This window comes from Macrobrachium rosenbergii, chromosome 19 (assembly GCF_040412425.1).
Source record: "Macrobrachium rosenbergii isolate ZJJX-2024 chromosome 19, ASM4041242v1, whole genome shotgun sequence".
Classification (NCBI taxonomy): domain Eukaryota; kingdom Metazoa; phylum Arthropoda; class Malacostraca; order Decapoda; family Palaemonidae; genus Macrobrachium; species Macrobrachium rosenbergii.
In genome coordinates, this window is record NC_089759.1 from 27420477 (window position 1) to 27431656 (window position 11180).

The 11180-nt window shown below is 34.1% G+C and overlaps 1 protein-coding gene across 3 annotated transcripts in view; it reads left to right on the forward strand.

The window, feature by feature from the left end:
- The window catches only part of LOC136848772 (uncharacterized), a 413864-nt gene that overhangs the window by 395971 nt on the left and 6713 nt on the right, over positions 1-11180 (forward strand). For all 3 annotated transcript variants that reach the window (XM_067121362.1, XM_067121361.1, XM_067121363.1), the window contains one exon: positions 10220-10478. In XM_067121362.1, coding sequence (XP_066977463.1) covers positions 10220-10478 — 259 coding nt within the window. The remainder of the gene's footprint in view (positions 1-10219; positions 10479-11180) is intronic.

Sequence of the window (11180 nt, forward strand, 5' to 3'; positions counted from 1 at the left end):
AAGGAAGTGTAATTATCCATTTTTGTGTGTATGCCTCTCACGTATAATGTGTGTAGTTTTGTATATGTATGCACTCGTGCGTTTGTGTACACATCTGTATAGCTAGGCGCGCTTACACCCTCATTATATTTCAGCTCCAATAATCACCTTAGAACTTTACGTTTTACCATTGAATACCCAAGCACTTCGTTCTCTCTCTCTCTCTCTCTCTCTCTCTCTCTCTCTCTCTCTCTCTCTCTCTCTGTTTCCACTGTTTTACTTTTTGTTGTTAATGGCATCAGCATCTGACACTCATAGGCCGACATCAGAAGGAGACCCCTGTGCACTGTCCAAGTATAAATACAAATGTTTCTTTTACTTATGATTAACTGAAGACAGCTATACTTAATTTCACTGAGCTATGAACTCTGAAACATTTAGCATGATTGTTCCGCCATGTTTGTTTTACTACCCTGTGAGGAAAACAATTTGGGCAATTTCATGAAAAACCCATTCTGCTTCTCTTCAATAAAGCAGTAGATTAGACACATGATGCTTAGTCGAATGCATGGATCGCAGCTAGGTATTTAAAGGGTATGGGTCCAGCAACTTCATCCCAAAATTTTGCTGAAAGCCGAAATGTTAACACCCTCAGGAGCAACCTCTCCAAGGCATTTCACAAATTTATATAGTTTTATTATATTGTATAAATATATATACTGTATGTATATATATATATATATATATATATATATATATATATATATATATATATATATATATATATATATATATATATATATATATATATATATATATATATATATATATATATATATATATATATATATATATATATATATATATATATATATATATATATATATATATATATATATATATATATATATATATATATATATATATATATATATATATATATATATATATATATATATATAGTTCAATTCAAAAGATTCCAAGTTTTTTGTTAACAGATGCAATGTTATCAATGAATTAAGTGATGCATGAATCTCTTATATTTCTTACATTATTAATAACAAAGCTAGTATGTACGATTCTTTACATGTCATGTTCTCAACACCATTCAGTGGTATGGGACTAATTTTGAGCAGTGATAAAAAGAAACAATATTAGATGCCTACGTTAATACTGATTTTCATTTCAACGACATTCAGCTCAGAAGGGAATTTCATGTCCTCACACCAAAACAAACTTTCAATTATCAATCCCTTCCCCTTTTCAAAATAGAGAAGAGAGGGGGAAAAGTCGAAATCTACGACGTAACGTTACACTGAAATTTGCTGAAAATTGTGGGAAATGTTGAGTTTCGTATAATAACTTTAATTGGCACTTTACTTGAGTGCATAATTAATTAATACTGTCACCTCATTCACGGTAATATATTCAAACACTGAACATTCAACTAGACAGGTAAAGGTTTGAATTTTTTTTTCCCGTTTACCTCATAATAGACATCTGCTTTTCCAATATATCCAGAAATTTATCGTAAATGCCTGCCTGTATGAATCTAAATTGTAAATTCACTGGCCAGTGTAAGGATAAATGATTATATTTAAGTGGCAGATTTTCCTCTCTGCTGTTTGATGTACCATTCTGGATGAAAATATGTATTTTATTTGTAATTATAAAAACCAGCAATAGAGAATTTAGGAATACCGGAGAGTTGTGAGAGTATTCAGTTATCCCTTTTTTTTAGCATTATTGGAAACGTCACACCAAACAGGGTCATTGTACATGCAATTGTAGAGGAAAATTGTTGCATTTGTATTTTCTTGGCACTGATGAATAATGATTTGATTGTTCATCCGTCTTTTGTTCCTATTTAAGAAATCTAAACTATTTTGCTAAGTTAAAGACGGTGTGGGTGGGGGAGAGATAATAATAACACAGTTAAATATAGAGTACAAGAGTATTTTAAAGATTATTTTAAAGAGTGTAAGATTATTTTAATGCAACATATGTTTCCTACCGTGTTCGGGACAGTTATTGTCTAATGAAATAATACTCATTTAAATAGAAGGAAATTAACAGCAAAGACTTAAATAGGGTCGTCATCTGTTATTCATAAAAGAATTATGCAACTGTTTATTCGCTGTAATATCTTAAATTCCCCTAAAAATATTTAACGTGGCCTCTTACTTACTCCTTCCTTCATACTTCTCAAGGCAAGGCCGCCACCTAACAGGCAGTTATTACCAGACCTAATAATGAGAAAGATACTTTTCGTGCAAAAGCATTTCGTTGAAAGTCACTGACCTGGTAAGAAAGTGAAATTAATGGCGGCCATGACTACCTTGCTCCATTTTCTTCCATTTAGGAAGAACCGTAAAACAGAGTAAATGAAACACGGTAGTATGAGGCCGTGGAGATTTAAGGTTTAAAAGCATAATCCTATATTTAGTCATTCTCTCTCTCTCTCTCTCTCTCTCTCTCTCTCTCTCTCTCTCTCTCTCTCTCTCTCTCTCTCTCTCACACACACACACACACACACACACACAAGGATTGAAGATATGAATATCCATGTTTAAAAAAGCGAATATTTTTTCTACAACTCCAAAAATCCTGACATAGCGTTTAATTTGAATTCTGTCAAAGTGGAAAACAGAATTTAAGATAATCAATGTATTAGTGAGATCGACGGCGCATTGGTCATATTTCGTCGAATGTGAAGACCTTTATGTGTGCAGTGACCGTAAATGAAAATATTATAATTCTGTAATGTTCATATTAACCTTTTAAAGCAATGTCAACTGAAATTAAATTTTCATTTGTCATTTATAGTGATGATCATAACCATAATATTTTTAATCATGTCACCGATAGCCATTAATACTGCAGTGATGAAATTACTTTTTCATAAAATTACGGCCAATATCACAAGGGCCGCTGCCCTGCTGGTGCCGGCGGTAGTAGAGGAAGCAGAAGTAGCAGTAGCGTTGGCGGTATTAGTAGTATAAATAGAACCAGCAGGACGGCAGACAGCAATTTTGTGATGAAAACTTCGTTGTAATTGGCAAAAATTTACCGCTCTCACGTTGCCATGTCAATTGGAAGTGGAATTTTCATTTTCAGCCATCGGTCAAAAAGGTCAGTTATCAGCCTTCCGCCGTCCGATTTTTCTGCTCGGTCGATGTCCATCCATAATCGCGGGATTGTCATTCGGGATCTCTTCGATCAGTTTCCTACGGACGCTTAGTGATGTGTCAGGCTTCCCATATCCAAAGGTTGCAGGTGCAAGTATATTTAAATTGTAGTCCATTATATCGTAAAAGTGATTATATATATATATATATATACATATATATATATATATATATATATATATATATATATATATATATATATATATATATATATATATATATATATATATATATGCAACAGTAAGAAGTTGTTGAGCATTGCTGAGACTAAAGTGTGAAATGCTTACCAATACTTTCTAGTAGTTCTAGGAAAGTGTTTTTGGGTGAGGTTACTAGCCCCAATCCCATTATTCCGTGCCTTAACTTTCTTGAGAGTCTGCATAGGCGTAACTGATATTTTCATGAAATGGGCAAAATTGCTTCCCCCACAAGAATGCAATCGTAGATTGGAAAGAGAGCGAGACTTTATTATCTTATGTCATAAACTGACAAAGAGAAATATATGTATATATATATATATATATATATATATATATATATATATATATATATATATATATATATATATATATATATATATATATATATATATATATATATATATATATATATATATATATATGCATATATATACACACACATAGGTTTTCCTTTGTCATTTTGTAACGTGCGTGATTTTGTCATTCACGTACGTGTGCCGTTAAGGTTACGACCATTATCAAAAACCCACTATTCATTACTTCGGTTGTATTACTAGCACTAAGATATATGAAAATACTTTATACAAGTGATTTTTCCTAAGCTGTCACCGAATTTGGAATTGGGTGCTTTTGAATGACCACTCTTGTTTTTTTTTTTTAAATAAATAATGGTACTTTGGAGATAGCATTATTTATAAAATGTTTTTATTTACTCATCGATTAAGGATTATTATGAAAATCCTTGCCTGTTTCCCTATCATTGCCTTCAACAGTTCCACTAAAAGTAAATATCACAAGCACTTAACCGGTGAGAATCCCGTCATAGCGTGTTCGAAGCGAGTTCTTTTAGCTTGAAATTTATGGCTTTCTCTTCGTGGTTAGAATGGACACTTACTCACGGAAGGGGTGGCAGTCGTTCGGATAATTTCCTCTCTTATCAACTATCGAAAAATGTACGACTTTTTGTTTGTTTCTTTAGGCTTTCTCTCTCTCTCTCTCTCTCTCTCTCTCTCTCTCTCTCTCTCTCTCTCTCTCTCTCTCTATATATATATATATATATATATATATATATATATATATATATATATATATATATATATATATATATATATATAAACATATATATATATATATATATATATATATATATATATATATATATATATATATATATATATATACTGTATATATTTATATGTATATAGATATATATGTACATGTGTGTATATATGTGTGTGCATGTGTGTATATATATATTTTTAAACTGACCTTGAGCGTGACAAAGGTGAACGGAGGATGTGCACAGGAGGTGGATGGATGTAGAGTGATTGTATCCGGGGTAATAGAAAGGTGTAGAGATAGGGGAGGTTTAGCACTTATTGATTGAGGGAGACTTTGGGAATGTTTAGAAAATTGTAAAGGTAAGGTTGAGCCTAGCAAGAGGACAAAGTTGAGGGGGTTGGGGTGTATAGGCCAGAATAAAACAAATTCCTTCTAGGAGCGTTTGAAAGTTTGAATCTGTGCCTCACTGGGCTTAGAGAGCAAGAAGAGATAATTGTACTGTGTAACTTAAATTCGAAGGTAGGTGACAGAAAAAAAGGATGGCAGTGTGGACAAATATGCAATTCATAAAATAAGTGAGAATGGAGAAAGTTTTGTGGTAATGTGTCTCGAAAGAAACTTGCGATTGTTGCAAATAAATGATTCCCAAAGAAGACATGCACAAGTACTCTTGGCAAAGAGAAAAGGGTGAGGAAAACAGGAGGTTAGAAAAAGTTAAGTACACCTTAGTTTAACCAGACCACTGAGCTGATTAACAGCTCTCCTATGGCTGGCCCGAACGATTAGATTCATTTACGTGGCTAAGAACCAATTATAGCGAGAAATGAATTTCTATCACCAGTAATAAATTCCTCAAATTCTTCACTGGCCAGTCGGAGAATCGAACGCGGGGCCAGCAGAGTGCTAGCTGAGAACGGTACCCACCTGTCCAATGAAGAACTGACAGAATTTGAAATAATTAAGAGTAGATGGAAAAGCAAGCTACTGGATATAATGGTGACAAAAGGAGTGGCCAGGGGTACATCTGCTCATTATTTAGCTAAAAAAAAAAAAATTAAAAACTTAAGTTTAACATCAGTCATCACGGAATTACAGTGTTCTTAATAAAGGGAAGTTCAAGTTGGAAAGGAAGGGATGGAAAGTAGCTAAAAGGATAATCAAGTCAAGTCAGTTTGATGAGGAGGAAGTAAAGCGAGCAGATGAGGAGAAAATAGAAGGAAAATGGGCTATGGTCAAAAACGCTGAAGTTGTAGGCGTGCATGAAGAGAGTGTAAAATTCTAGGACTGGGTTATGGAAACACTATAAAGGAACGTGAGACGAGGGAGAAAAACAGTGTGTGTATGGAGGGATGAGGAAATAAAAAGTTTAGTGAAGGAAAAAGGTATGTTATTTGAGATGCAGTTGCAATACAAAAGGAGAAGATTATGCGTAGGTAGTTAAAAAGGTTAGAGAGAGAGAGAAGAAGAATTTTAAAAAAAAAAAAACAGGTTGGGAAGAATGAAGGAGTCTTATAGGAAGGATAAGAAGTTCTACAAAGAGGTAAATACAAAAAAGAAAATTTGTGAGCAATGGTTCTATAAATAAAATATGCAGAAGAATAGAAAGTGGAAGAATAGGAGGCGCAGACCTGAAAGATGAAAAGGTTGAGGTGTATGAGAATGATTATGGAAGCTACTGTGGGAAAATTAAGAAATGCAGTCAAGAGGCTGAAAAAGGTAAGAACAGCAGTATTTAAGGGGATTGCAAGTGAGTTGTGATAAGGTGGTACAAGTATGATGGAATGGCTGACCAGGGTGTGTAAGGTTTGAATGGATAAGCTAAATTCTCCAAAGGAGTGAGTGAAAGGAATTCCCCTGTGTATGTGTAAAGGTGATAGAGAAGACTACAGGAGTTGTAGGATTCTGATTGAGAAGGCAAGACAGGCGATAGAAAGTCTGACAGTGAAGTATAGTGTGAGTTCAGACAAGGGAGATGCGTACATCAAGCGTTTGTAATAAAACAGTTGTGTGGGAAGTGTAAAAGTAAAAGAATAACGCTGCGTATGGCATATAGACTTTTGAAAATCTTTTGAAAGTACCTTTTGAATGACCTTATAAGCTTGTGATAGAAATGACAGATGTAATGTGGAGGGTGTTCAGGACGATTGGTATAGCTGGTTAAAGTGCTGACGGTAAGCCAGCATGTTTACTTATCTGAAACCCCTATTCAGATGATAATTATGCTTGTCCAGTTTCAGCTGCTTAAGCTGCTTAATGCCTGTTACTTTGCTATTTAGAGGCATCTATTTGAATTATATTATGCCCTCAATACGTAATAAGCCAGGACCATATTTTGCTCCAGATACGTATCAGTACGAACTATGGATACGTATTAATGAGAACTAAATTAGGTTCTGTATACGCATCAGTACGAACTGTACTGCCAGCTAGATACGTATTAACATTAAATGCACTGTGTTAATATACTTATCAATATGAACTATATTGTACTTCGGATACATATCGATAAGAATAATGTTGTGCTCTGGATACCCATTCATACGAACTATATTGCTCTCTAGATACACATCATACGAACTCTGGGTACATAGTTGTACGAACTACTGTATATTGTACCCGGATACGTGTCAATACGAACTGTATTGTACTCTAGATATGAATCACTAGAACTATATTGTGCTCTAGGTAAGTATAAACACAATCTATATTTGCTCGAGATATATATATCAATTACAAATTATATGTGTTATAAACACATATTTATATGAAGTATATTGTACAATTTCTAAGTTGGGCACATTTTTTATTCCGCTTGCTTCCACTTTCATATTCCCCTTTATCTGTTTTATCAGAATACTTTCATTAACCTCATCATTTCAGATTTTGCTATTGTGCAGAGTAAACGGGAAAAGAGACAGACAATGCAATTATCAGTTAAATCTTTGCCAGATGTAAATACCACAGACACTTTACAAGTGAATCAACTACCACAGAATTCATTTACCACAGAATTCATTTGCTTTTGGTGTCATCATCGCCGCCGGGTGAATGATTCAATCCCTTTCTCAATAAAACTTGCGCTAGAATGACAAAAGCTTTGATGTTAGTGTAATTAGCAGTGCACCCGAGGAGAGGTAACATCAGACAATACCAACATGTGCAACATCCGTTATAGTATTATACATTTCAATACATGATACGCAGTAGGATTATGGCTGAATTAATTTTGAGTTGGAAAAAGGTATCCTTTGAAAATAAGCTTTGATTATGCTTATCATGATTATGTTATATATATATATATATATATATATATATATATATATATATATATATATATATATATATATATATATAATATATATATATATATATATATATATATATATAATATATATTATATACACAGATGTGGGTGTCTGTATATGTATATATATATATATATATATATATATATATATATATATATATATATATATATATATATATATATATATATATATATATACACAGATGTGGTGTGTGTGTGTGTGTGTGTGTGTGTGTGTATGTATGTATGTATGTATGTATGTATGTATGTAAATTCTGACTCACATCAGGATCAACCCAGGTCTTTCAATTGAAAGACAAGACCGCTGCCAACCAAGCCACACAAGTCATAAAAGAAGTTGGACTCTAAGTACCACTCTACCTAAGGCTTTACCTGGGCAGGCTAACTGCCTCGCATACCAGTGTGTTTTCCCCAACTTCCCGACTCAGCAGCCGTCTTGTCTTTCAATTGCAAGACCTGGGTTCGATCCTGATGTGAGTCAGAAATTTATTTCTGTTCCACACGTGATTGTGTGTTGATTATTTCTATCATATTGACTCAGAAATGATAATTTGAATAAAATGCTGTCAGTTGGGTCACTGCTGAGTCGGGAAGTTGGGGATAACACGCTGATATGCGAGGCAGTTAGCCTGCCCAGGTAAAGCCTTAGCTACAGTGGTACTTAGGTTCCAACTTCTTTTGTGACTTGTTTGCCTTGGTTGGCAGTGGTCTTGTCTTTCAATTGAAAGACCTGGGTTCGATCCTGATGTAAGTCAGAAATTTATTTCTGTTCTATACGTGGTTGTGCATTGATGATTTCTATGCACGTATGTATTTTGGAGTTTCAGCTCCAGAAGATGCTTTAATTCCGGTTTTCCGAAAATGATTTTTGTATGAGATTGTTAGCATCACGCTCTGCTTCGATGATGTTCAGCGGTCTTGAGTATCGACGGAGCTTAGTATGCCTTAGTGATTAACCATCCATTATTGATCAGACCCAAAGTTCTTACTTTTGCTGATCCGACGATCAGATAGATGGCTAGGTAAACATGACTAGGCAACACTAAATTTATGTTTGCATACACTATTCTAAACTGTGTTTATTTCATATGTATTGTATTTGTGGAGAGAAAAGAGACATGGTCGGCCAAGCAGAAAAAATATACAGACAGACAGGCAGAGAGACAGATGGTAACCACTTGATAAATGATTTGAATATCACCTATCCAAGCAAAATTAAAGGAAGTGACTGGCAATGATATTTTATATTTTATATTAACCTTGAGAACGAAACCATAAATAGAGAACTCTTCGCGTTGTTATACCGTTCAAGAATGTTATGGAAGAAGGAGAAACTGAATTTAATATAATTTCTGACATTTATTAATTATGATGTTTTAAGAAACTCTGAGATGAACGTCTATAATCAAAATTTCCCTAACGTTAGAAGATATTCAGAAATTTGTATGCAGGACAACGAAAAACAAATACTTATTGAATAAACATATTTACGTCACTGACATTTGGTTTCGTCTTTCCAGCGGTTAGAGATCACATTCTGGTGTTAACTGAATTTTTGAAATAGAGTCAATAATACTGAGAACGAACCCAAGGGGGCAGGCTGAAACCCACGTTAAACTTTGGACCTGGACCCACATAGTTACATTCGACCCCACACAAGTGACCTAAAGCTTCATCTGTTGTCGGGTCGATACCTAAGTATGAAGCCCTTATCTCTTGTGAAAGCTCAATGTCAGTTGAATAAAGTTTCATCATATTATACTTTGTGCTCTATTATACTTTGTGTTTGTATTCTAATCACTGTGAACTCACTCGACACCCCTGGAATAAAACTGTCATTGCCCTTCAATCTACTGAAGACTTACACATTCTTCCATGGTTAAGAATTCGAAAGATTTTGTACTTTTCCAAGTATCAGATAAGGTTTAATTAACCGAAAGTCAATTATGTAATTTTAAAATAATTGCCGTTGTGTTTTACAGGGGATTTTTTTTGTTCAATGCAGAAAAATGTAAGAAAAGAAAAATAAATTAAATTAATTAAATCTAATTTCTGGTTTTGTTTAGAATTGCGGTCGACAATGATTTTTATAAAATATGTGGTTTGTAATTAACCATGACCTTCAGAGTAACCTTATTTCTTTTTGTTTAGAGCTTTTAATTTTCTTCCTAGATTAAACCAGCGGAATTTAATATTATTTATTCATTTCAGTAGCATGAAAAATGAGGCAAAGCAAATATAAAAATTTTCTACCAAGTGTTGGTTGCGTCCGTTTCTTCTAATGATAGCTAGGAACATGAGTGAACTGAAATATGTTTATATGTATTTTCTTCTTGAGATAATAAGTATTGTATAACAACAAAATTTTATCTCATCGCTTCATAATTAAACGTTTCATATGTTTATAATCTACTCTATTTCTTTCTTTCTCTTTCACTCACAAACCACCCTTTGCTTTCCAGCTCTTAGACATGAAACTGACCGCTCAAGTACCGACGACTACTTACGGAGGCGCAGAGAGCACCAACCCATCTCTGCTCCATCAGTGCCAGTCTCCGCTGGCCCTCTCTCCAAGCTACAGCAGCCATGGCCACGTTTCGCCAACATTTGGCCACGCACCCACCCCTCCACCTTATTCGCCAAAACAGCCCTACGACGCTCATAGATCCAGCAGAAGTTCTCAGGAGCTTTATAATCCGACTTACGAGGAAATTTCCACCGGTGAGTTTTGCTGCAAGTTGAATCATTTTTTAACTTGTTTTATAGGATATTCGAGATAGGTATATATTAATTTTGTTAATTTTTTCACATAGTTCCCACATAATTATCCCAACCGCGTTGAGTATTAGGGAAAACTAACCAGATTGTCAAGTTCCACAATTTCATGTTTTTCTATAATTCTGCAAATCCTTGTTTCAAGTGATATTTTGCCTTCACTAAATTATAACCAAATAGAAAGAAATCTCGATAACTTAGAATCTGAAGTCAGAATCTCAATATCGATCTGCAGTGAATGGAAAAAACCTCAAGTTCGAGGAATTCACAGAAATCTCCGTGACATCACATCTCATTAGTGTGGAGGGTGTTGTATTGTTCTGACTGAAGAGGAGACATGGTGTCTCGAAACTTCTGTGAATTATACCTTTATTCCTCGAATTTTTCGTTGAATTGCTTTAATCCTGACACTGACACTTATGTTATTGCTTCCAAGAAACTCAAGTTCCCTAAATATTCTTAGAAAAAATCATATCATCGGAGGTTTATATTATCATAATTATTAAAGGTTCAATGCCTAGACTGCATTAAAGCTGGCTAATTCCAAAGGATCTAGTCACAAATAAAAGATTACCATTGCAAGCCTCGATTTATCTTATAGTAAATAGTTTCGTTGTAAGGTAACGTCATTTTAGAAAACGACTGGTA